The sequence below is a fragment of the Urocitellus parryii genome, chromosome 5, assembly GCF_045843805.1.
Source record: "Urocitellus parryii isolate mUroPar1 chromosome 5, mUroPar1.hap1, whole genome shotgun sequence".
Lineage (NCBI taxonomy): Eukaryota > Metazoa > Chordata > Mammalia > Rodentia > Sciuridae > Urocitellus > Urocitellus parryii.
The window spans coordinates 46,999,036-47,026,382 of NC_135535.1; the positions used below are offsets into that span (position 1 = coordinate 46,999,036).

At 40.0% G+C, this 27,347-nt stretch overlaps 1 protein-coding gene across 1 annotated transcript in view; it reads right to left on the bottom strand.

Moving 5' to 3' along the window:
• The window catches only part of Myrfl (myelin regulatory factor like), a 115,314-nt gene extending 90,021 nt beyond the window's left edge, over positions 1-25,293 (bottom strand). Inside the window, exon 1 of the mRNA XM_026386648.2 lies at positions 25,248-25,293. Within this exon, the coding sequence (XP_026242433.2) occupies positions 25,248-25,293 (46 nt within the window). The remainder of the gene's footprint in view (positions 1-25,247) is intronic.
• Between the last annotated feature and the right edge of the window lie 2,054 nt (positions 25,294-27,347).

A 27,347-nucleotide genomic window follows, 5' to 3' on the forward strand; every position in this document is an offset into this window, starting at 1 on the left:
AATCTGCAAGAGAAAGAGATTCCTAAAAACTGTGATGGTTGGAAATGACCTTGCCCTGGAGTTTAGTCTTGGAGTTATATTTTGAAGAAAGGATCAGGTGGAGATGGCAGGACAAGATGTATTATCCTTTCCTTGACTCAGCCAATACTTACTAAGCACTTGCCAGCACTGTGCCAAGTTCCAGGGACACAGCAGTGAAAAAAATAAAAGAACCTTATAAGGGACTTGCATTCTGGGGAGGGAAAAGAAGCAACAGTGGGGGTAAGGTAGGATATACATGACATGAAAAATTAAATAAGTAAACTGATATATCCAGATACTGATGAAAATAAAGCAGGTGGTATGTATGATAGACTCTTTTTGATTTGGTGGCCTTTGTCAGGCAGGAGGTGCCCTCTGTCGAAGGCAGAGGATGCCAGGCAGAGGGAATGAGAAGGGCATCAGCTGGGTCTGGACTGTGCTCAGTATACTGAGAAAGAAATCATTCCAGTGTCTAGATCACAAAAGCAAGGGAGTAGGAGAGGAAGTGAGAGCAAAGAAAAACCTTTGCGAAGGAACAAGGTAGGCTTTACATGTTTTTAAAGGTTATTGTGGTTACTACGTGAGAAAGGGTTATAGGGAGACGAGAACAGAAGGGAGATAAATTTGAACATTACTGCAGTTGTCCAGGGACACTTAGAGTTTGGTTTTCTTATTCTGGGCTAAGCAAAAGGATAAGCACTTTCCCTATTTAATCTTCATAATAGTCTCAGGATGTGGATGTTAGTATTAATCCCAATTTAGGGATAAAGCCAAGTGATTAACAGACTAACTAGCTTGCCCAGAATTGCATAGTTTATAAGTGACACACAGGAAAGCCAACCCAGTTCTGCCTTGAATCCTGAGCATGTTCTCACCACCACCCCTAATTCCTCCCTGCTTCTACACTGTACCCCTCCACCTCTGCCAGCAATGCAAGCAACCAAAGAGGACTGGCTTGCTCCCACTGCTTCTCTGGGCTTTGGGCAAGCCAATCACTAAGAAAAACAGATGGAGGGAGGAATCTGGTTAGTTTCCCACTGAAGCCCCTGCTGGTGTCCCATCTGCTTTATATAGCACCCCCACCCCAATACACATATACATGCATGTGCGTGCGCACTCGCGCATGCACACACACATACACACACACACACACACACACACACACACACACTCCCTACATAGAAATAGGTGGCTCATAGATTCTAAGACCTGACCAATGGGTCACTTGCACATACTCCCCAGGTGGAAATAGATGGGCCCCAGATCCCAAGGCCTTCCTGGCATGAGCTGACCAAGCACCTTCATGAGCAAGTAGGATGATCCCTGCAGTAACTGGCTTTGTCTAGGACTCCAAAATCATATCTGCACTTTCCAAACCCAGAGGAAATTACTCAACAAAATAAATCTACAGTGTCAGATAAAATTATTTTTTCAGGAGGTTTTACACACAGAGAGCAACTCTCAACTGGCTCTTAAAATAAATCCTGTTCTTTTAAAAATAATCACTTTTGCTCTAAATATCTGAAACACTTGTTTATAACACCCAAGCCTGTGATGAGTGCATCCCTGGACATCCTGTTTCCTGTCAGGGAGGTTCAGCTGCATACCTTGATTCCACCTTTTTCTACATATGCCTTTGAGGCTGGGAAGGGCTGCCACAGTCCTGCTCACAAGAGAAGCTTCCCAGGGCCCCTGGGAGTGTGGAGCAGCTGAATTTGGTTGCTTTTGAAAAGTAAGGCCTTTCTTCACTCTAGTTCTATGCCTCCTCTTCCAGGCACAGAAACAGTTGCAGGATGCTGACCTGTCCTGCCACCTTGTAAAGTACTGGGTTGTGAGGTTATGAGGGAGTACACAGGCAAAGCCAAGTTGCACCCACAGGACCTACTAATAATCATATATATGCCTCTGGGGCCTCTCCAAGGTGTGAGCAGGGGAGGCACTGCAAAGACCTTTCCTTCTCCCTGCCGCCTCCACCCACCTGCCCATCCACCACCCACCAGACCTGTGTAAAGACCTTTCTGGTTTCCTTTGGATAGGTCCCCTTCCCAAATCACTTTCCACAAGCCTAAAACAAATCCCTATTCCTTTCTTCATTATTTATTTCACCCTCTGTGCCACACAACAATGCCAGAATATTCAGATAACAGGCAAGATGACAACGTGTGTTTGTTACAACTATAGTTGCTGAAGAATTCTCAAAAGCAATCAGGAGGATCTCCCAAATAATTACTCTTCAGACTTAAACATAGTTGTCCTCTGACGTGCCGTGTTCACGAGACACTAGAGCAGAAATGGTAATCGACGAGAAGGAAGAAGAATAGGGAGAAGAGGAAAGAAAATACTTCCCTTCTCACATTTGCCAAGGAGAATTTTGCCTTGAAAATCCATTGGAAGTTGAACTGGATCTAAAACCTAACATTTTCAGAAGCACAACCAGCTTAGAGTTAGATGAGTAAGGATAATATTTCCCAGGAACATTTCCAATCATTAACTGACTAAATGTTTCATTCACTTATTTGCAAGTCTACTTAGTGTCGTCTCTGTGTCCAGGAATAAAATCAGAAACAGTGAAAGGCTGAGAAAATGAGCTAGAGTCATGCAAGATGTTAAGTGTCCCAATGAACATATGCTTGAATACTACAGAGGCCTTTCAACCAGGCTGGCCGGGTCGGAGCCAAGGACTTTCTGCAGGTGACACTTGAGAGGACTTTCAAGCAAGGTGAAAGGGAATGATTAACATTCTAGGAACAGAAAAGAAAGGGTGCAAATAAATTCAAATAATTGACATAGTACTCCTGTGAAAGTGTGCCAATAGTCTGGCCAAATCCAGCAGGCGGGTGAAGAACACAGCAGAGACAGCGATGCCCTTCCTGGACCTGCTACCAGCTGTACGACTTTCATTTTAACCATGTAGCAATTGTGTGTTGTGTGTCTGCCTCTCTCACTCAACAATAAGCCCCTCTAGGGTTGAAATTCTCTTTGAGTATACAGATTTTAAGCATCTAGAATATGGTAGTTATTTCATTTACTGCATGAGTATGTAGAACTTTGAATGAATGAATGTGGTTATGAATGGTGAACAGTTTATCTAGAGACTGGAAGACACCAGATTTTAAGCAGAAGAGTGATATGATCAGGTTTAAAATTCTGAAAGGTCATTCAGCCAACAGTTGGGCCACTGGACTGCAGCCATGCAAGGCTAGGGCAGAGATAGGTGAGAACACTGTCAGTGTTAGCCTTCCCTGATGATATCACTCTCCACACAGTGGACACCTGTTATGGGCCCACACAGTGCCAGGAACTAGAGATACAAAGACAAAGGAGCATCAGTATTTAAGGGTCCTGGCTCTACAGGCAGGCCTGGACTCAAATCCTAGCTGAAACACTTCTCAGCTGAGCAACCGTGGGCAAGTTATCTAACCTCTCAGTGCCTCTGTTTCTTTATCTGTAAAATAAGGCTAGTAAGAGCATCTACTCAGAGTTTTTTTCTGAGAACCAAATGAGATAATGCACACAAAGGGCTTAGCAAAGATAACAACATAATAAATTGTACTCTGTCACTATCGTTGGTTTCTGATTTGAGACATTCACAGGCCAATAAGCAAAATAACATAAAAATCTTCCAAAGCAACTTGATGTGACTGTGGAAATGTACACAAGGCAGTACAGGACACCTAAATGACTCAACAGGAGCCAGCTTGCACCTGTGAGCATCACATTCCCAGCTTCCTATTTTGTGACATCATGTTAGTAGCTGGAAACTAGCCACAGAGAGAGTATTTACACCTTGTAAATTGGCCATCGATAAATAAGCCTTCAGGTTTTTCCCCCCCAACAGATATTTGGCTATTAAACAATGACCAGCACCACATCATACGTGAGTAGTACCTGGGAGGATAAAACACTGGATTTTGTGACTGGTTAGAAGGAGTCTAGGCAATTTCACAGGACTTATCTTGATAGTTATGCTGGTTCCTTGAGATGAGAAATGAGATTTGGGTGAGGACTCTGGGGAAGGAGGTGAGGAGTTCATCTGCTCAAGGCCATGTCATGTCAATCCTGCTTTTTGCACTCCTGGAGACAGAAGTAAACAGCAGGGCAGTGCCCCCAAGAAAACTCCACCTAGTGTCCTGGAATCCTGGGAATTTCCTGCTCTCCTAATAGGGAGTCTTACATTGATCTAGGAAGAATCTAATCAGTTCATGCAGCAGAGGTAACATGACCCACTGTTGCAAAGAGTGACCGAATTCAAAAGTTCTTTCTGGACTTTAACATGATATGAATCACCTGGAACTTATTGGCTGATAATTGAGAGATAAAATGAAAATTAACCTTTAATCCAACTTGAGTAAAAAAAAAAAAAAATAGTTCAAGCACATTGTGAAACAGGATCTGCCCTCACGTGGATTTTCTATGACCGTCGAAGATGCAGAATTCTAAAAAAGACTATTATAAACTTGGCTGCTGGACTCTGAGAAAAGTAGAAGACATCAGGGAGACTGTGCTGTATCAAGAACTAGTCTGGCAGATGGACTTCCTTCCCCTTCCTGTTCAGCTGCCTGACTAGCTGATAGGAGACTCTCAATGGAAACGTGTGCCTTGATTTCAACTAGACACCTAACAAAATCTGTCACTCATTCATTCAACCTTCAATAAATATTTAATGGTGTGCTGTGCACCAGGCACTGGAAATATAATAGTGAGCAACACTCAGCCTCACCTTCAAGGTAGGGGAGGGGAGCACAGACAAACAGACAGTGACAGCAGAGTGTGAAAGTCAGACCTTAGGAGATGTTTAGGAAGAGCAGCAGGTTAGGGTAGGTCGAAGATGGATGGCCATGGTTGTCTAGTAATGGTAACTCAGACCAAAAAAGGGAGAGGGAATTACATTAGTATTTCACAGAATTAAGTGAATTTGTATTTGGGAGAACAACTGTTCCCCAGAATGCTAACCTGGTGAAAAATCTTAATATTTAGTGTAAAAACACTGTTTTCATCCGTCAGAATAATGCTATTTGTAATTTGGATAAATACAAAGAATGAAAACTGTCCAGGTATGCAGCCAGCCAGAAGGAGGCAGGCAAGGCACAGTATATGTTGCATCTAATCTTGAATGACTGGATTGTGACAAGATGAAATTCAGTAGGTTGATCATGCAGCTTTACATTGTTGTTGTTGTTTTTTGCTAATTATGTAAATATAATAAAGAGAAACCTGGTCTATGGATGAATAGATAATAAAGATATAAGTCTTTAAGTTGTGTTGTGATGAGGAAGTGTTGGAAAGACAAAGAAATTGATATAAGGTTATAATACTAAAATCAGAGAGTACAGAAATCAGAAGGTAAGCTCCCTGTTCCTCTGTGTGCAGATCAAGACATGAGACTTAAGAGGAATGCTGATGAGACTGGAGTGCCCAGAGGAAGGCCAGCAGGGTGCAAAAGAATCATAAAGCAACTCATTGAGAGCTGCCAATGGAGAGGAAGAAGAATACTTGGTAAGTTTAGGGAACACATTATGTACCAATACTGTGCTAAGAATTTTACATTCATCTTCTCAATCCTCATACCAAGCTTGTTCTATCAGATAGGCACTATGATTATTATCTCCACTTTTCAGAGAAGCAAAAAGTCTTATTGAGTTTAAGTATTACCCAGATTGCAATAACCCAGCTGTCATTGCAGGGGCTCGGGTGTTTCTACTATAAAATAACATATGTGTTCCTTACTTTCTGCAGAATCATAAAAAGTAATAGAAGAAGGCAGGGTTGGAGAAATCCACAAAAAGTTAATAAAAACTATTTTATTATTATTCCTAATAAAAAAGTAAACAAATGTTAAATCATTATTAATGTTAAACTTCAGCAAACGTAGGCATTTTCCCTTTATAAAATAGATGATGGTTGCAAAAAAAAAAAGTTGCAATCCCTGAATCAGAAATCAAAAAGAGGAGAAAATGGAGGTTATAAAAACAGGTTTAAACCAATTACAGTTCATCTGATAGAGCTGGATGAGAGCTGTCCTTCCTGGATTCAAGGACTCTCCTCTAACTGAACAGATCAGGCTTCTGTTGGCAGGAGAGAAGGTAGGTGTGTCAGCTGATGGTGTCTGCCATATTTATAACTTTAAAATGCTGAGTCTAAGTTCTCTTGGCATTAATGTTATTAAAATTCCACAGGAATGTGTTCCTTATTGCTTTTTCACAAACTCAAGAGTCACTCAGAGTAAATAATAAAAGAATGCTGATTGGCTGAATATCTTTGGAGAGCTGCCCCTGTGGTATTTGCACAGCTTCTTAGTGAACAATCTAAAAATTTATGTGGGATTCAAAGAAGAGAGGATGGCCTCTCGGGGGGCTGGGATTATGGCTCAGTGGTAGAGCGCTTGCCTAGCATGCATGAGGCACTGGGTTCCATCCCTGGCACTGCATACAAAAATAAATAAATAAAATAAAGGTATGGTGTCCGTCCATAATTAAAAATAAATAAATCAATAAAAGAAGATGGCCTCTTGGCTGTATCATGTAACCTCTATTTTGATGGAAATGCTTTCATTGTCTTCACTAATAGATTATCAAGCTCATTTTTCTTTCCCCTTTACATTAGTGTTTGAAATATAAATTAAGCAAGATTCCCCTGGCCTTTCTGGGAGTCTGGGAATCCATTTTTGTTAGTTTTGAATACTTAAAACTATTCTTCCTCCCAGCCCGACAACATGAGGATTGGACTCTCATGCCTCATTCATTTTTCTCTTCAGTAGCACACATTACTGTTAATGGATACAGGAGTAAATAAAATACTAGAAGAAAAATCAAACACAACTGACTGCCTATTAACCAGTGTCAATCAACCATAGAAGATAATTTGGGAAACAGAAACTGACAAAAAAAAAAAAAACATTTAAGTAACAGGGGAACACATCAAGTAATCTCACTGATTTTATATCTAAGGTTTTTAAGAATTTTTATTCTGGTTTGTTTTGTTAGAAAGTCTAATTTTGCCAAAAGCCAAAATGGAGGGAGAATAGGAAGACAAAAGAAAGGAGTAGAAAGTAGAGGAGGAGGAGGAAGAAGAGAAGGAGGAGGAGGAGGAGGAGGAGGAAGAGGAGGAAGAGATGGAGGAGGAGGAGGAAGAGAATTTTACTGTTTATTTTCTCAATCCTCACTCCAAGCTTATTCGAGGAGGAGGAGGAGGAGGAGGAGGAGGAGGAGGAGGAGGAGGAAACCTTCCTGAAGGAAGGACAGGTAAAAAGGCCACAAGCTTTTCACAAGTTTGACTCACTTGGAATACAATATTGAAAATTCAATCTTGCCCCTTGTGTGGTGCAAGTTCAGGAAAATGGAACAAGAAATCTGCCTACCTGTGGCTTTCAGGAGTGCCTCAGCACTGCCTTCCGGTCCTACCAAGCCAAGCAGAGAGGGAGGGAACAGCCCAACAGAACACTGGCTGAGGGGTGAGTCTTCAGCCAGGGTCAGGACTCTGGTTCTCTTAGATACAAGAGATAAGGGAAGAAAATCCAGGTGATCTGGAATCCTGGGAAGGACCTAGGCTTGGGGTTTCACCTGTTGTTTCAACAAATATGTTGGAGCAGCTGCTGTGTGCCAGTCTCCAGGTACTAAAGCTACAAAGTGAATGAGACCCAGTTCTTTCCTTCTGTCCATATCAGACAGACACAGAAAAAGACTCGAGGGGTGACATCAAAGCCAGGACCTGGAGAGAACAGCTGTGAACAAGAGAGGGAAGAGGGCCTCAGAAGGAGGGACCCTGGTTGACCTAGAGGTCAGAAGAACATGAGATGTGGGAAACCGCAAGTCAGGCAGACCTGGGTTAAATTCCAGCCTTACTTAACTTCACGGGGCCTGTTTCCCCATCAGGAGGAACGAGGTGGGTTTCACACCTTAGAGGGCTACTTGCAGATTCAACAAAATAACACATATAATCCCACTAAGGTGCTTGCATATGGTAAGTGTGCTCCTCTTGTTCCTTCTCTTCCCCCTACCTGCCTTCCCCATAAGACAAGACTCCACAGTGAACCAGTTGCTGAACTCCAGGCAGATCAGTTTCATCAAAGCAGGGAGGGGGTTCAGTGAGGCCTAAAAGATAGAAACTGCTGCCTCTGTTGGGAGGGGGGTGAATTGGGGCATCCCATGACCAGTCTGTGAGAGATTATGAGGTGCCTAGGGGTAAAGTGTGGAGGGGATAGAAAGCCGGAGGGTTTTCCAGAGACTGGACATCTTTACTTAATGTTCTTCTGACATCTAGCCCCAGAATATGGAAGCTCGTAAGCCAGTATGTATCTATCTTCTTTTTTCTTTGAGGAAGGCAGGGTGAGGGGCAGATAGGGTTGGATTTGGAGCAAGAGAACCAGGATTTCAACTCAACCCTGGTATTTATCAAGGTGATTTTAGACAGCGTGGAGAAGGCAGTGTCTAAAGTCAAAGTGATTTTAGACACATCTGCCAATTTTTTAGGGCAATGAGTTGATAGAAATAAAAGTATATGAAATATGAAGCTCTGTAAACAACATAACACAAACAAAAGTGGGAAGGAAATTGAAGATGGGTTAGGAATGAAACAGAGGATAAGTAATGTAAAATTTTTGATTTTTTTTGGTTTTTCCATATTTCCATAAAAAGCATCCAACAGAGAACAAATTTGGAGCATTGTTTCACATAACTGCCCTCTTCAACCTCATTTCAGGCTATTTAAGATTCTCACACAGAAACCTGCTTCTCCCAGGGAAGGGAAGAAATTTTTTTTCCCTTTGGTCTTTGTTTTATCCTCATGGAGATAATAAGAGGAGGTGGTAGCTCAAATGCTTCTTGGTACTCAAAGGTTGAGACACATGGATAATCGATTTCAAAATCTCCCACTTCTCATCAATTGGAATCAGACTGCTCATGCTAACAAGTTAAATCTTACTCTTAGGTTCATGCATGAAAATCATTCCAAAGGACATTTACTCTCAGCAGAAGAGGCTTGACTGTTACCTCCTGGAATTATAATAGCTTATAAGTCTCCTCTCTGCCTCTTCCTATAGGTAGAACATTAAGTATGACTTATATCCATAGATTTGTTTCAATGCAACAAGTGTCCCTAACTCAACAAGGGAAGAAAGAAGAAGACCATTGTTTCTACTCTTTGCATCCTTAGAAGCCCACTACATATATAGGAGACATAAGGGGACAAGGGCAGTAAAACACCCAATAAAACATTTGAATCTGCTTTTGCACTGTTTTAATTCAGATGAATAGAGAAATGGCTATGCAAATTTAAAAACTATTTTGCATACATGCTTTTATGAACTTTTAAAAATATAAGTTATACTAGAGTTCTTTATAGGATATCCAGTAAAAAAGATTCTTTTGATTATTTTGGACTCCCAAACCTTTACCTGCTGATTATCTGTGGACAAAAACAACAGAAGTGATTGCAAGGTTTGATCCCTTTTAAGGAAGTAGATAATTTAGTTCAGTTATGAGCCTTAAAAGCCCGCTTCCCAGACCTTGCCAAAGCACTGGTGAATGACCTATTTGAAGTTGGTGATTACCAAGGTAAGCAGATAACATTCTTTCATTTGAATTTAACTCCACCTCAGCCTTTCCTGCAAGATCATTAACAACAGACAAAAAAGAACCAATGCTTTGGAAGCCAGAGCATCATAGAGCATAAGTAAAAGGAAAAGAGTTCTCTCCTCAAATGAATTTGCAGTCTGACTTCAGAACTTCTTGTAGATTTGCTGCATAATTAGCACAAAATGCTTTAGGCTATGCCAAACAGAACAATAATAACAATCTATTCCTTTCAGCTCTGATTTTTATCCCCATACAAGGAATGCCAACTAAGCCTTAGAAATATGCTATTAAGTTTCACTGTTCTGTCTTTTCTGAAAAATGTTGATTTTGAGAACAACATGGAAAAGCTGAACCTTTTGCACTAAAAGGAAATACTCAGTACTTTGTCCTTTGTTGCTTGGCAACTAAGGGCTATAAATGGATTTTATGATTATAAGGGCTCTGGAATTAATGTGAACATGTAAAAGTTGTAATAACTCCCCGGTGACAGGAGTATTTCTTTAAGAAAGAAATGTATGGACAGCTTGTACACATTCATGTTTTAAAATAAATAAGGGAAGCAATTTAGTTCTTCACACTTGGAAGTGTTACAATAAAAATCAGTAACTCTCATTTATTTCATCATTTCAACATTTTGTCATCAATCCTCTTAACCCTAAGAGATAGATGTTATTATCCCCGTTTTACAAATGGGGAAAAAAATGGGAAACTTTAAACAGTTAAGTAATAGCCCAAGGGTCATACTTATGAGAAGCAAAAGAACCAAGATTCAGCCAAGTCAGTGTGAATGAAGGTTTATTCGATTAACCAGCACACCATAGGGATTCTTAGGAAGTACATCTCCCAGCTCTCAACATTTAAAGCTATTGATAGCTTTAACTCTATGAGAGTGACATCAATTCCAAATACCAGGTCAGATGATATTCTCCTTAGATCATATTTCTTCTATTGCTATATGCAACATTTGTTTCTTATTTTGCTAACACCAGGGCATCAAATATATCAGAGTGTCTTCTTGCTGGGCTTTTTGTCCCGAGTCTGGTTACTCAAAATTACAAGATTAAGAGAAAATATTTCCACTACACTTCTGAGCAAACCTGCTGCCTAAATTCCCTTGTTATACACCAAGCAGTACTACAGATCAGGGTTGGTGTTCTTTTATCTCTGTGTTCTTATTAGTGGCCTTATCATTTGAGTTTCTATCCATCTTCTCTGTAAACATAAACCATTGCCTTTTTACCACTAACACCTGATCTTTGGGTGCTAGAGCTGGGATTTGCAAAAAAATGCCAGATGGCAGCAATGTACCAACTGTTCACAGTCCAGAATGCATGCAAATTGTCAGAGAGAGAGAGAGACAGAGAGAAAGATACAACTGGTTATTTTAATAGAAACTGTTAAGTTCTGCAGTTACCCCTATAGATATTCCATTGCAACCTGTTTAGAAAACAGCATGTGAAACAGCCAGAAACACAGGCCTTCAAAGTCAGACAGATTTCTGTGAAAATCCAAGCTCAGATATATAATAAGTGTTACTTTGGACAAGGTGGGAAATTCCTCTGAACCTGTTTCCTCATCTGTAAGATAGTGACCATATCATATATCTGTTGATTGTGTTGTGCAATTTAGGAATTAATACAGCCAAGGTCTTAGCATAATGTCTAACATAAAGTCAAGCATCTGTTATGTGGTAGTGGTTTTCTTACTTATCACAGGCTGCTTAGTGGAGCTCCTTCATAAGAAGAAATATTTTTTCCGAATTATAGAATAGTACTACTACTACTTCATTCACTAGTCAATAACTATATGTCAGGTACCATGCAAAAGACTTTATATATTTCATCTCACTTATTTCTCACGTCTCTCTTATGATGTAATTATTACTCCCATTTGATAGATGAAGGAATAGACAGGCTCAGTCATTTGCCAAGACATCATCTTTCTTTCCTTTATTTTTTTGGTACTGAGTATTAAACCCAGGGCCTTGCCCATGCTAAGCAAGCACTCTACCACTGAGCTACACTCCAGACCCAAGGAAGTGTCTTACTATGCAATAGAATCAGGATTTGAACCCAGGGCAATCTAGGTCTGAGCCTAAGCTCTAACTGCTCTTTCATTCATCACCACATATGCAAGGGAAATCAGGAGCTCAAGTTTAATGTGTGTGATTTATAGTATTCAGTTTGCAGAGCTGAGGTGGGTGGCCTATTAAATGCAGCTTCAGATGGGAAAGATGCTATAATCAGACATTCCCAATATCATTCCTACAACCCAGGTTTATTACCATAACAACGTTTCCTAGCACTAGAACCTCTACTTTTACTCAGGAATGCAGCTTCTTCTCCACTATTTGATTATTACTATTATCCTGTGACTTCCAAGTATTGATACTGATTCTCAGCTCAGCTCATGACCTAATTGAGTTCCAACCTGAACTTTTCCCTGTGGACTCTGGTTTCCATCCTTCTCCATCCCCAATTTGCATATCTACCATGTTTTCTGTTGGGTACCACACTACCTCCATTACTACTTGCCAATAAAGAATTCCTTTTAAAGAGTAATAGTGTTACCTAGCAGAGGAAAATCACCACGATGGCTAACAGAACCAGGAGGAACCTAAACAATGTGAATTGATGAGGAGCTGCAACTTCCTCCTCAGATTGGTTGATTCTAATATTAAAATATTTATGAAGAAAAGAAGCACAAATCAAGATACTATATATATTATGATCAAGGTTCCTGCTTTTCCATAAGAAACAGTGGTCAAGATTTTAACAAAGATCTTCTGAGTAACTCATTAACCTTACTACCTGTAAGACACCATCCCTGCAAAGACAAGTGAGAGAAAACCAAGTCTTAACCTTCAAGTACTCACTGTCTTTAGAGAGAGAGACATGAAACACATGAATTAACATCTCACAGGTATCAATGTGAAGGGTGCTAATCCAAAACTACAGATGAGGCACTGAATAAGCACGTGAATTTTTGCTTCTAACTTTGCCAGGGAAGCTTGCTAGATGAAGAAGAAGGAAAGTGCATTGAGTGGGTGGAGTTAAAGCCTCATGTTATGAGAAAGCAAAGTGTATTCAAGATTCTATGAAAAGCTCAATGTAGCTAGTACATAGATGACAATAATGACTATATTGCTACTGATGATGATGACAACAAACATGGCACTAATCCAGGTATTAGTTTGAGCCTTATCATTTAACCTTCACATTAACACTGTAAATGCTAGTATTGTCTCAATTTTATAGATACAGATCTATAGGCCCAAGAGAATAAAGAACTCTTTCAAAATCACACAGCTAGAAAGAGGTGGTACCAAGATTATAACTTGGCGGGCCTGGGGATGTGCTCAGTGGCAGAATATTTTCATGCAAAAGACCCTAGGCTCATTCCTTAGCCCTGAAGGAAAAAAGAAAAAGGTTAGAACTCTGGCCCTAGGCATGCTCTTACCACTACATCAAATTGCCTCTCACAGATGTGAATATGGAGGCGTCCCCAGAGAAAGGACTACTTGGAATGCTACATTAGGACCATTATTCCAAGCTCAAGCAATGAGATTAAGGACCTTACAAAAGAGGCTTCATGCAGCATTTGGCCAGCTTGCTCTTTTACCCTTCTGTTCTGTCATGTGAGAATGCAGCAAGAAGGCCCTCACTAGGTGCAGGAAACTTATCTTGGACTGCCCAGTCTCCAGAACCATCAGAAATAAAATTCTGATCTTTATAAATTATCTATTGATAATAGCATTTTTTTTTATAACAGTACCAAATAGACTAACAAGACAGGAGATTTGTTGGGAAGTGGCAACATGTAGTAGACAGTGAAGATGGGAATAGGGAAGGGGAAGGTTAATGAGTTCCAGTTTGACTATACTAATTTGGGGAAGCTGAGGACATGTGTGTACATTAGGCAACTGTGAACATAGGTCTAGAACTTGGTGACGGGGTTTGGACTATAGATCTATGGGAACCCCTGGGTAAGCTTGTGGTGCTCTATCAAAGCATTTCAGAAACAGGATTATGGGGCAGACACAGAGGAGGAGGACTAAAAGATAGTGAGGGGAAATAGAGAGGCTGGATGAGAACCAGGATCAAAGATATAATGGAAGGAAATAGGAGAGAATTTCCATAAGTAAACAGTAGGTGAAAGTGGCAAAACCCAGAGAGAACTCCAGGAAGATGAGGGAGGAAGTTTTTTTTTTTTTTTAATGTGATGTGGCAATTTAAAAAAATTCAAAAGAATATATGGACTGATACCAAAACCAGATAAGGACACACCAAGAAAAAAAATACTATAGACCAATATCACTGATGAACTTAAATGTAAAAATTCTTTATAAAATATTAGCAAGTCCTATTCAACAACATATTAAGAAGACTGTACATCATTACCAGGTTGGTTTGATTCCAGGGATGCAAGGATGGTTTGACATACACAAATCAACAAAAGTAATTCACCACATAAATATAATCAAGGACAAAAATCATATAATCGTCTCAATAGATACAGAGAAGACCTTCAACAAAATTAAGCACTCATTCATGATAAAAAAAAAAAACTGAAGAAACTATGGATAGAAGGTACCTACCTCAACATCATAAAGGCTATACATGCAAACCCAAAGTCAACATCATAGTGAATAGAGAAAAACTGAAAGCATTTCTTTTAAAATTTGGAACAAGATAAGGATCTCATCATTCCTATTCAATATAGTACTAGAAATTGTAGCCAAAGCAATTAGGCAAGAGAAGGAAATAAAAGGGATGAAAATAGAAAAGGAAGGAGTCAAATTATTACTGTTTGCAGATGATATAATCCTATATTTGGAAGATCCAAAAAGCTCCACTGGATAACTGCTAGAGCTAATAAACAAATTCAGCAAAGTAGCTGATTACAAAATCAACATACAGAAATCAAGTTTTCCTATACACCAATAATGAATACGTTGAGAAAGAAATCAGGAAAACAATATCATTCACAATAGCCTCAAAAGAAAAAAAACCTAGGAAATAGAAATAATATCTATGGAAAAAATCTAACCAAGGAAGTAAAAGACCTCTATAATGAAAACTATAGAACACACAAAAAGATGGAAAGATCTTTTATGTTTATGAATAGGCAGAATTAATATTGATTACATGGTCATACTACCCAAAGCAGCATATAGCTTCAACATAATCCCCATCAAAATACCAATGACATTCTTTCCAGAACTAAAAAAAAAAAAAAGTCAGAATAACCAAAGCAATTCTAAGCCAAAAAAAGCAATGTTGGAGGCATTTCAATACCTGACTTCAAATTATACTACAGAGCTAGAATAACAAAAAGTGCTTGGTGTAAAAACAGACACATAGAACAATGGTACAGAATAGAATACACAAAGACAAATGCACATCTACAGTCATCTTATCCTTGACAAAGATGCCAAAAACATACATTTGAGAAAAGACATGATTCTGGGAAAACTGGTTATCCTTGTATAGAAGAATGAGACCAGATCCCTCTCTCTCACCCTGAACAACAGTCAACTCAAAATGGATCAAAGGCTTAAGAATTAGGAAATTTGCAGAGGGTTAATATACAGAATGTCAAAAGAACTTAAAAACTTAACAACAAACAACCCAATTAATAAATGTGCAAATGAACTAAGGAGACACTTTTCTAAAGAAGAACTACAAATGGCCAAAAACTAAATGAAAAAGATGTCCAATGACTTTAGCAATTAGGGAAATGCAAGTCAAAGCCCCATTGAGATTCTTTGACAGTCATCAAAAATACAAACAATAATGAACACTGGAGAGGATGTGAGAGAAAAGTAACACTTTTACACTGTTGGTGGAATGTACAACCACTATGGAAATCAGTATTGAGGTTCCTCAAAAGACTAGGCATGGAACCACCATGCTATACCACTCCTTGGTATTTCCTCCTAAAAATTAAAGTCAACATCCTATAATGATAAATGCATACCCATGTTTATAGCAGCACAATTCACAATAGTTAAACTACGGAACCAGCCTAGGTGTCCATCAACGTATGAATGAATTTAAAAACGTGATATGTATACATTGTAGTATATATACATATGGAGTTTTATTTAGTCATAAGAAGGGCAAAATTGTTGTTTGCAGGAAAATGGGTGGAACATAAGAGTATCATGTTAAGCAAAATAAGCCAAACTCAGAAAGTCAAGGGTCATACATGAAAGCTAGAGAGGATAAAGAAAAAAGAAGGTGGGTTGGAGGGTATCTCATGTAAATCAATGGAAGGTCAAGAGAGTAGAAATAAAGGACTAGGGAGAGGGAGGGACAGAAAAGAGAAAAATACTGGGGAATGCTATTGGCCAAATTATATTATTATGTCATGTGCATATACGAATATGTACCAACAAATCCCATTGTTATATATAATTATAAGGCCACCAATTAAAAATAGAGGAAAAAATGAACATATGGGGACAGAAGCCAGATTAAAGTGGGTTGAAAAGTGAACGTGTGTGAAGAATGAAGAGAATATTTATGAGAGTTTGGTGATGACTGCAAGAGACAGAAGAATGTCTGGAGGAGAGTGGAGGAAGAAATATGGAGTCTCCATGCTGACCCATCGATACCTTGATTTCACTATTATCCCTCAAGGATTCTATTACCCTCTCCTTTCCCTTCTATTGACTTTTACATCAATTTTGAGAGTCTCCTTTAATGTTAACGATCCCCTGGAAGCATCTCCTCAAGTGCCTCTGGCCTTGGATTTTCAGCAATAATCTTTGAAAATAGAAAAAAAAAAAAAAAAACCCAGGTCAAAGAAACCAGTCATCTTTTCCTGGTCAGGTCCATCTCTCAGGGATAGGTCACTTCGTTTTCTTTTTCAACCAGTAAAACTGGGAGCAGACTGCAGAGAATTCATTCCTTCTCTTCCCCCACCCCCCGTTTCTGGTTATGATATGGTTTGGGTATAAGTGTTTACTCATATGGTAACAACTCAGAATATAAAGAGGAAACAGTAATTTTTTTTTCATACTAGGGAATAAACCCAGGATGCTTTACCACTGAGCTATCTCTCCAGCCCTTTTAATTTTCATTTTTTATTTTGAGACAGGGTCTTATTAAATTGCCCAGGCTGGCCTCAAGTTTGTGATTCTCCTGTATCAGCCTCTCAAGTCACTGGGATTACAGGCATAGGTCTCTGCGACCAGCTAGCAATTTCTTTATCACTGCCTTTAATCATGCTGTTACATCACCCTTTCCCATCCCTCAACAACACTTTGACTATTGTCTCTAGTTTCTAGACTCTGATTGTTGAAACGTGCCCCAGCCCAGAATCTTCCACCTGATTCTGAGAACACCCTCCCGCTCAAGGGCTTCAGGCTTTGACTCCTCCTCCTTCGACACAGGTGAGAGCAGCAGCCATAGCTGGGACAACTGCCATGATTCCTAACCTCTTCTGGGTCATGGATCTTACTGAGCATCTGATGGAGACTATGGAGCCTTCCTTATAGGTATGACTGATTATTCATAAATCCATATTTCCACTCTATTTCACAGGGTTCTGTCCTCTTTCCCCTGAGAATCTTATTATCTTAGGTTAAGGACTCTAAGCATAGAGTAATTTTTTTCTAAGTAAAAAACTGCAAATTAATACCAGGTAGTAGCAAAAAGTACAGTCTGCAGGTTGATATATATATATATATATATATATATATATATTTTTTTTTTTTTTTAGAAATTTCCAGCAAGTAATTTGGCAATAATTAACCAATCAAAGACCTAATTGCTTTTAATATCCTGTGTGTCATCAATTTTATTTTAGGGAGGTTCATACAAGGTAATTAAAGATTTGGGGGGAAATTCCATTACAAGGAACGAGTGAAAAGTTTAGTTCTGGCCTCAGTGTGTGACAATGAGAAATGGATAAATTATGGAGCACCTCCCTTAGAGGTTTCTTTTCTCTCACATGTTCCTGGATCCTGAAAAAGGGTGATGTGTTCTATTGAGTCTCTTTCCAGACTAATTTTCCTACTCTCTTCTTCATAAGCTTTAGTTCATTTGAACCATATGCCAAACAGCAAGGTCACCTCCTACTAATGGGGAGTATCAGTGTTTTGGTCATTCTCCCTTTTCCACTGGATAGATACTTAAGCACCTTCCTCCCTTCCCCTTTCCAACACTACTCTTGCCATCACTGCTGGTTGCTTCAGCATCAAATTCTTCACCTCTATCTTTTCTCCACCTCACCTGAGACACCGCCTCGCATGACCCCTTTCCAAGTCCTTCACATCACCAATAACCCTCTGACATCAGTATTGTATCCTCTGCCCAGCTCACCCCTCTGTTCCTGACACTTATGCCCATGCTCTAACAGGTCTTCACACACACAGATCCCCTTCCGTTGACCTTATTCCCACATTTTTGCATCTCACCCCACTTCTCACTATTTCTTCCCTTCTTGCCCAACTCAGATACCAATGTCCATCCTTCCAATCCCTCCCATGCAAATTCTTGTCATTCCTCCTGTCTCTCCTTCTGTGGCATCACCTGGGAAAAGCCCAACTTTGGTTAAGCACAGCCCTTCACCTACACTCAACCTGCACCTAGGTAGCTGAACGTGGCTGGGAAAATCAAACAAATGTTATGACTGATCTCCATTGAAGTCATTGACTTTGAATCTGGACTTTGCACTGACTAGCAGCCCTACTATTGCCCTGGCAAACTGGCTTTTCTACTGTGTTTAGTGAGCTGAAAGAGTGCTACCCCTCCAAAAGTTATGTCCTCTCAGAACCAGTAAATGTGACCTCATTGGAAAAGGATTTTTGGCAGATGTAATTAAGAATCTTGAGATCATCCTGGACTAGGATGTGCCCTAACTCCAATGACAAGTGTCCCTTAAAGAAAAGAGAAGGGAAAGAGATTCACAGAGAAAGTGAGGTGAAGGTGGAGGCAGAGATCAGTGAAGGAACACAAAGGATTGCCAGCCAGCACCAGAAGCCAGGAGACGGGCATGGAACAGATTCCCCCCAGAGCCTTCCAAGTTAACACTGCCCTGCCAACATCTCTAGTTCAGACTTCTGGCCTCCAGAATGTGACAAAATAAAGTTCTGTTGTGCTAAGACACCAAGTTTATGGTAATCTGTTATGGCAGCCCTAGGAAGTTAGTATGCTCTCTAAGACGATAATTTTGTAACTTATTCTCCTTCTTCTTCAAGTTCTCAGCTAGTCCTTCTTTAAGTCTTCAAATAGTCGCCTGCCACCCTCCCACCACCAGTTCCCTCATAGGACATCTCCACTTCATAGGTAAAGCAGAATTAATCAATCTCAGGTTCTTACCTTGACATTTACCAAACTAACTTCTCTCCCAGCTATTGCTATTCTCCTCTTCCTACTAGAGTAGGTGTTCCTGCTTCTCAAGGGCACACTCTCCCCAGGCATTCTGGGTGCGGTCCTTGCCTACTGTTATGGTTTTGGATGTGAAGTGTCCCCCAAAAGTTCACATGTGTGACAATGCAAGAGGGTTCAGAGAGGAAATGATTGGGTGGTGAGTCTTAACCTAATCAGTGAATTGATCCCTGATGGGATTAACTGGGTGGTGACTGGAAGCAGGTCATGTATGGCTGGAGGAGATGGATCATTGGGGACATGGCTTTGAGGTATATATTTTGTGTCTGGTGAGTGGAGTTTTTCTCTACTTTCTGATCATCATGTGAACCACTTCCCTCTGCCACAGTCTTCCACCATGATGTTCTGCCTCACTTCAAGCCCTGAGGAATTGAGCCTGCTGTCAGCGGACTGAGACCTCTGAAACTGTGAGCCCTCAAATAAACTTTCCCCCTCTACTATATTGCTGGTTGTGCTGGTTTTAGTCACAATAGCAAAGAAGCTAATTAAAACACCTACCTTCCCAGGGTTTCCCTCCCACCATTACCCACTTCCCTCTCGGTCTCATGTATTTATCCTCTATACGGAATCATTTCCACCAGCAAAGCATGCTTCATGTCTCCTGTCTTAAAATCCAAACCAGACCAATGATCAGACAAAACCCCTCTGACCTCTGCACCTTCCAGCTCCTGCCCCATTTTTTCTGTTAATACTAGAGCAGAGTTTCTCCAAAGTATTATTAATTCTAGCCCCTCGCCTTCCAGACTCTCTTCAAACCCAGTGACTGGGCTTTCTTCCCACCTAGGAAGGTCACCCACAAACTTATTTTTCCCCAGTTCTTGGGTCAGTTACATAGTACTGCAGACACATTTCCACCATTGGTGCCTATACTTTCTGAAACACTATCCTAGCTAACACTGCACTCTCCTGCATTTCCTGTTACCTTACTTAACATGCCTTTGCTAGTTGCTCTCACTGGATCCTCAACATCATTGTAGCATCCCTCTCCCTGCCTGTACTAACTGCTCAGTGATCACGTCCAATCTCAGAGGCTTTAAGCACCCCTTGCATGCTGAGGACTCCCAGACTGACACAAGGGGCACCACCCCTTCCTTGGGTTTCAGATTCAATGATCAAACTACCTCCTCCCTATTTCTACTTCACTATCTAAAAGGGTATCAGGTAAAATGTTCCAAATGATTACACACACACACACACACACACCCCTACTTGTGCTTCCTTTCATCTTCCACACCTGAATCTTCCTATCATTATGAACCATCCAACATGGAGGCGTCGTCCTTAACAGTTTCCTCTGTCTTCCTCACTCTCGCGTCCCATTCATCTGCCAGTCCTGCCCATTCTACTGCTTAAAAGTCTCAGCTAGTTTTCCATGACACTGACAATAAAAGCCCAAACTAATGTCAAACTCTAATGCTGTCGCCCTCCCCACTGTCACTTGCTACACTCCAACCACCTGCGCCTCACTGTTCCTTCCGTACTCCACTCCAAACCATTCCACACTCAGTGACTCTGCGTGAGTGTTCTCCCAAACTTTTGCCTGACGTGCTCCTGATCATTGTTCAGTTCCCAGCTCTTCAACTGTCACCTCCTCAGAAGTCTTTCCTGATCACTAGAGCTCTAGGAACCCACACTTTCCATGCATCAGTCTCCCTCCCCTAAGTTGCTGAGACTGGTCTTGAACTTGCGATCCTCCTGCCTCAGTTTCTCATCATCTATTTTTATTATAATTAAGGAATTTTTGAAATCATCTTTATTATGTGTCTCCCTAGGTTATCTTATCTCCTTCTTATTCTTTCAGCTAGAAAAGGTGCCCCTTTAGGGCCAGGGGTCTGTTTGTGGCCACTGATACTCTGTACATTAGGACAGCATCCGGCTCATGAGAGACACTCCAGTATTTTTTGACTGGCTGAGTGAATAAACAAAGGAAGGAATCAGTGATGATCCTGCAGCCACTTACTATCTGGATGACCCTTCAGCAAGCTGCTTAACCTCCATCAGCCTCGTGTTTCTCATGGGAGGATAAAAACCGCACAGAGCTGCTTTGATGGTAAGTGGAGAAAAGTGATAATTAACAATGAGAATAATAATAGCTAACAGTTACTGACCTCTCTGTGCCATGCATAAGGCCCCTCAACCACATTTTGAGATAATACAATTATCTCCATTTTATAAATAAAGGGGCTAAGTCCTGCAGAGGTTTACTGGTCTCTAATCCAGAGGTAGTAAATAAATGGCAGAGCCAGGATTCCCACCCAGAATGGCTCATTTAGAATCCATGTTCCTAACTATGATTCTATACCCAGTATATACTAAGTATTCAATAAATAAATACAACATATCTTGTAAAGAGCCAGATGGTAAATGTTTTAGGTTTTTCAGGCCATATGGCCTCTGTTGCAACCACTCAACTCTTGACACTGCACTATCAAAGTAGCCATAGACAATATGTGAATGATTAGATGTGTCCTGATAAACTTTATTTGTAAAAACAGACCGCAGGCCAAATTTGGGCTATGGATCATAGCTTGTGGATCTCTGTTGTAGATCAGCAAGAATAACTAATGATAAGAGACATTCACTCTATGTTCCATGAAAAAGACCATTGCTAAAGAGTACAAATAATATAATCCCCATTTTTGTTTTAAAAAACACATAAGGTCAACACCAAATCAAACAGAGATTAATAGTAATGACTATCATTTTCTTTTATATGTTTTCCAAAATTGCCATTATGTTGAATGTTTAGCTTCCAAGACACTGTTGAGTTGGCCAGAAGTTCCATCCTAACTCCAAAGTTGAAAATGATGACCACATTAATAACATCAAAGAAGGTGGGGGGAACCTGCTCTCAGAAGGGTTTGCCACGTGACTTTGTCTCAGGGTTCCCTAAAGATGGCAATAAGGCTGGCAGATTTCTAGTGCAGCAGCATGTGTGAAGGTGACCAGGGTCAGCTCTGATCTCATCATGGCACATATTAAATTGTCATTAAACCACCTTCATTTTGGGGATAACAGCATGCAAGAATAAAAGGGGTTTCTTCTTTGTGGCACCAAGCCAGTAGCCTCTTTATTCTGGATGCTCTGTTCCAAGGCAACACAGTTTCTAACCAACTACCAACATCAGGTAGAAATGTTGAAATAACCCTAAGTCTCTTGCAAGATCTGTCTGGTTCTTCTTGATGTTGGTACATTCTTATTCCCAGTCTCCTTCTGAAAGTCCATGCTGTCTCCACACAGGAGAAGCTGCCTCACAGACGAACAAACTCCCACTCCTGTGGGGGAAGTTTAGATGTGCTACATGCAACAAGATGTCTAACTCCATCTTTAGAGATGAACCAAACCTACTCTTGGAGAAAATAACCTTTCTCACTCATCAGAACCGCTAACATTTTCTGTGAAAGCATTCTGAACCCAAGACTCTATGAAAATAGAAGGTGGCATTAGATCATTTATCAATCACTTTTTTTTTCTTTTTTCCTACATTAGAATTTGTTGAGTGACCCAAACCTAGTTAGAATTCAACACCTCTTGAAAGGTGTAGTTCTTTGCACTGCTTTTTTTCTTTCATTGATCCTACATGTACTACTGAATGCCTGCTATCTACTCGTGCCATGCAGACATTTTTCCCAAGCTACATCTCTCTTCTACAACAGTTCCGCCTCGCCTCCCTTGAAGTTTTTCTCGATTCGTCCCATGTTGACAGGGCACTTCATCACTGCTTTTCTGCTCCAGGGTCTTCAGCATTTCCCTGAACACTGGACTCTGCCGTGGTGTTCCTGACAGCTCGTGGGTAGCAGATGTTTCCACCTTCCCTGCATCCCCACCACCTTCTTTTGATAACAGCTACCTGGAGAATGTAAATCTTAGCAGACAGACAGGGAAAGAAAGTGTTCAAAGCTTGTTTGATAGCAGCTTCCTGGTTAGGTCTTCTTTGTTGCTCTGAGGACCTGGGTGCAGGTTCCTGCCCTTCCTCAGCCTCTGGTCCTAAGAACTACCCAGACAGACTCCAGCAGGGAGCTGGAGTTTCAGTCGGCCATTGTATAACAAAAAACTAAAGTCAGCATGAGCTAATTCAAGATGAGATTTTCAATCCAGATGTTCTTGAATACAAGAATGTTCTTAAGGAAAAATGCATTATTTAGAGCTTAGTTTCTTAGAACAAAGAGTCCAAGGAAATGGAGAAAAATGCTTTCAGGTGTATAACAATTTGCCAAAAGTTTTCTTGGCTTTCAGACCTTGTTTTATAAAAAATTTTCATGATATTGTATTTGATTAGAAACAGCAGCATATCAACGGGAGCGTGACAGGCACCAACTGTCCCTTCTCGTCGCAACACCATATCTAATTTTGCTGCCCTCCTTCTAAGGAAGATTTGAAAATGGTCCAGGGAAAGGAAATCATTAAAATCCAAGGGAGAGGTTTCAAAGCACTACGGGCTACCACTTAAAGGAGGTGATCGTCAGACTTGGCATAGAGTAGGTGCTTAATGCTTGCTGAATAGTGGAGAAATTTTTTTAAGATGACAATTAGCTCTGTGATTTTCAGGGGAAGGGAGTCACTTAAGCTAATGCCTGTATTTTTTATTCATAAAGTCAGCCACCTATCCCAGCTATACACTCAAAGAAAAACGCTGAGCATTTTCTTTTCTTTTGTAGATAATGGACTCCTCCCCCATCAAAAAGACTTAAAAAAAAAAAAAAGCCATAATTTGATTTGGAGCTAAAAGAGAAACTGTAATAAAAAAATAAAAATAAAAAACAATATACTTTGTAATAATCAGGTATTGCCACAAGCTGCAGAGGAAATTCATAGAAACTATAGCGATCTCTGAAAATATTACAAACAAGGACAGCATAGGAATCCTGTAGGATCTAGTAACTCTTCCAGAAAAAAATAAACAGAAGATAGATTAAATTGTCCTTGTTCTGGAAGGAAGTGAAGTAGACTTTTTGCATTTATAAACTACATTAATAATTTCTCTTTTTTTTAAAGAAAAAAAAGTGCAGATGCAACTGTAGCTTGGAGCTTATAACCTGCTGCTCAAATGATAGTTAAATCTGATGTAAAATCAGGCAATAACAACGGAGCAACAACTCAAACGTGACCCAGTGGGCCATGCTAACTTGGCCACTGTCGAGCAGAACTGTGGGATGCAGGGAATATGATAATTCTCTTATTCTTATGTTCCTTTTTGCCACTTCTGGCAAAATCCAAACCATGAAAACTATCACATTATGTTGATTCCTTCTAATGATGACTAGAATGACTATTTTTTTATATGACCTGTCACTCCTTATTGTTCTGTATTGTTTAGTATTTGATCAATTCCATTCAACCTCTGAACATCTGTTATTTGCCAGGCACTTTACTAAGCACAAGAATTGCCAGGTGCACGTCCCCGGTGTACTGCTGACTGTCCTCTAGCACGTCTGCCGTGGAGTGCCCTCAGTTCTCCTCCTTCTCGCTCCTGGGAAATACCTACAGCCACATGTCCTTTCATGGGGAGTCTGAGCACGGCTAACCTGTATCACACCGAAGCCACCAGATGTGGAGTCTCCCTCTGGCACATAGAAGAACAGCACGGAGGACGAGGATTCACAGACATTGCCAGCATACCCAGCAAAATATCAACCCAGCAAATATCGATATCAACCCAGCAAAAGAGGAGCAGGTGTCCTGCCATTTAGGATCTCACTAGGAAGAAAACCTGTGTAATAGTCCACAACATGTCTTTCCCCTGTGAAAAAAAATGATATTCGATTGAAAAAACAAATCCTATCCAGTTACCTACTTTTAAAGTGTTGTGAGAAAAACAGAAAGATGGGAATGAGGAAGGAGGTGTTTCTTTGCTGTTTTAGTCTATTTTGTATTTTATACTAACTAAAAATATTTTAAGTTAAATCTTACATTTTTCTTGGGCTCTATTCTGTCACGTTAGAGATAAGACAAATCTGACGTTTTTTAAAACACAGAGGACACAAGTAATGAATAATAAATACGCTGACTCTTTGATTCTTAACAACCAAACTGTAAGATGGAAATTCTCTGTTTTTTAAAATCACCATCCAGTCTACCGACTTTTCCCATAAGGAAGCAAACAAGCTCCATTTCCAACTCCAGGAGAGTTATCTAAATATGATAGGATTTCTTTCAAGACAAATTTTAAGTAAATGAGGGAAAGGTGCCATTGCAATTGCGAAAGTGACATTTCTCAGAAATGGTAACTTCCCGTTGGAAACCAGGCTCTTCTTACCTTCAAGAAACTGCTGCAGGGCCTCATTTTCACCTACTACATCCATGGCGCTGTGGTCCTAGTCAATATTTCCTCTTAAAGCAAGGGTTGTCAGAGCTCAGGAAGAAAGGGCTGTCCTCTGGACCCAGTCTATGAATGCTCTCGAAAAATCCTTGTTTTCTTTTTTATTGGAGCAAAGCATCTCTTCCGCCATCAACTCGTGCTCAGAAAAATGGCTATGTTCTCAAACATGATTATAAAACTAGAAGAATATACAACCATGTAGAAAAAAAAATCCCAAAGAGGGAAGTGGCAGCAAGCCCATCTATCTTCATACAGAAAGCAGTTTCTACTTTGCCTTTTGTCTTGCTTTAAGGACCTTTGTCCTCAGTGACACATACAATTACATAAGTGGGCAATAAATGCATGATCTTATCTCTTATTTGTCCTTTTACACTGATATATTTATATCTCCACCTTTATTGACCGGATCCATTTAGCGAGCACCAAGAAAAGACAGTAATTTCAAGGGGGCAAATCAATGATATGTAGGTATCTACTTTTAGATACCTAAAATAGTAGATGGCTTAGAAAGGCTTGGGATAATGAAAAGTTAGGATTTGTCCAATATTTCCAAACCTACAGTGAAAACTTATATTCCTCAATACACACTTTAATCTACTTCTTCCAGTTGATTTTCTTAAAAAAAAGCATAAAGCAAATATGAAAAGTCTATTCTAAAAGTAACAAAATCTGCATTATCAATTTAATAATTCTTACAACTGAATATATGGTTTGCTAAGTTGATTCCACTACAAAATATAAAACTAGACCAAAATAAATGTTTTCTTCACTGCTTAGCTATTATTTATTTAGTAACAGCTTAAGAATAATACAATTAGGAAATTAAACTTCCTTCTACCCTCTTACTTGCCATTTTGTTTGGTTTGATTTGGTTTGGTACTGGAGATTAAACTCAGGGGCATTCAACCACTGAGCCACACCCCCAGCCCTGTTTTATATTTTATTTAAAGACAGGGTCTCACTGAGTTACTTGGCACCTTACTTTTGATGAGGCTGGCTTTGAACTTGTGATCCTCCTGTCTCAGTCTCCTGAGCCTCTGGGATTACAGGTGTGTGCCAACATACCTGGCATCCATGCACCCCCCCCCCAAGCTTTTTATTTTGAAAAAAAAATTGTGAATCTAGAGAAAATTCAAAAATAGTACCACAAAATATCCATATACTCTTTATCTATATTTACTAATTATTATTATCTTGACACTTTTGATTTTTTCCTCTTAATATATAAACTTCTGGGGGGTGGAAGAGACTGGGTCATTTGAAAATTAGTTGCCAATGTCTTGACATGACATCCTAAATAACACGGTGTACAATTCTTAACAATTAAGGTCATTCTCCCACATAACAAAATCATTACTATACCAAAGAAATTTAATATTAATTTATGGTGCGGCCAATTTGGAAAGCAGTATGGAAATTCCTGGGAAAGCTGGGAATGAAACCACCATTTGACCCAGATTCCTCTTCTCGGACTATTCCCTGAAGACTTTATAGGGATACTGCTACATCGATGTTCATAGCAGCACAATTCACAATAGCTAGACTGTGGAACCATCCTAGATGCCCTTCAATAGATGAATGGATAAAAAAAAATGTGGTATTTATACACAATAGAGTATTACTCGGCACTAAAAAATGACAAAATCATGGCATTTGCAGGGAAATGAATGGTATTAGAGTAGATTATGCTAAGTGAAGCTAGCCAATCCCTAAAAACAAATGCCAAATATCTTCTTTGATATAAGGAGAGCAACTAAGAACAGAGCAGGGAGGAAGAGCATGAGGAAAAGATTAACATTAAACAGGGAAGAGAGGTGGGAGGGAAAGGGAGAGAGAAGGGAAATTGCATGGAAATGGAAAGAGACCCTCATTATTATACAAAATTACATATAAGAGGAAGTGAGGGGAAAGGGAAAAAACAAGGGAGAGAAATGAATTACAGTAGATGGGATAGAGAGAGGGGAGCGGAGGGGGGATAGTAGAGGATAGGAAAGGCAGCAGAATACAACAGTCACTAGTATGGCACTATGTAAAAAC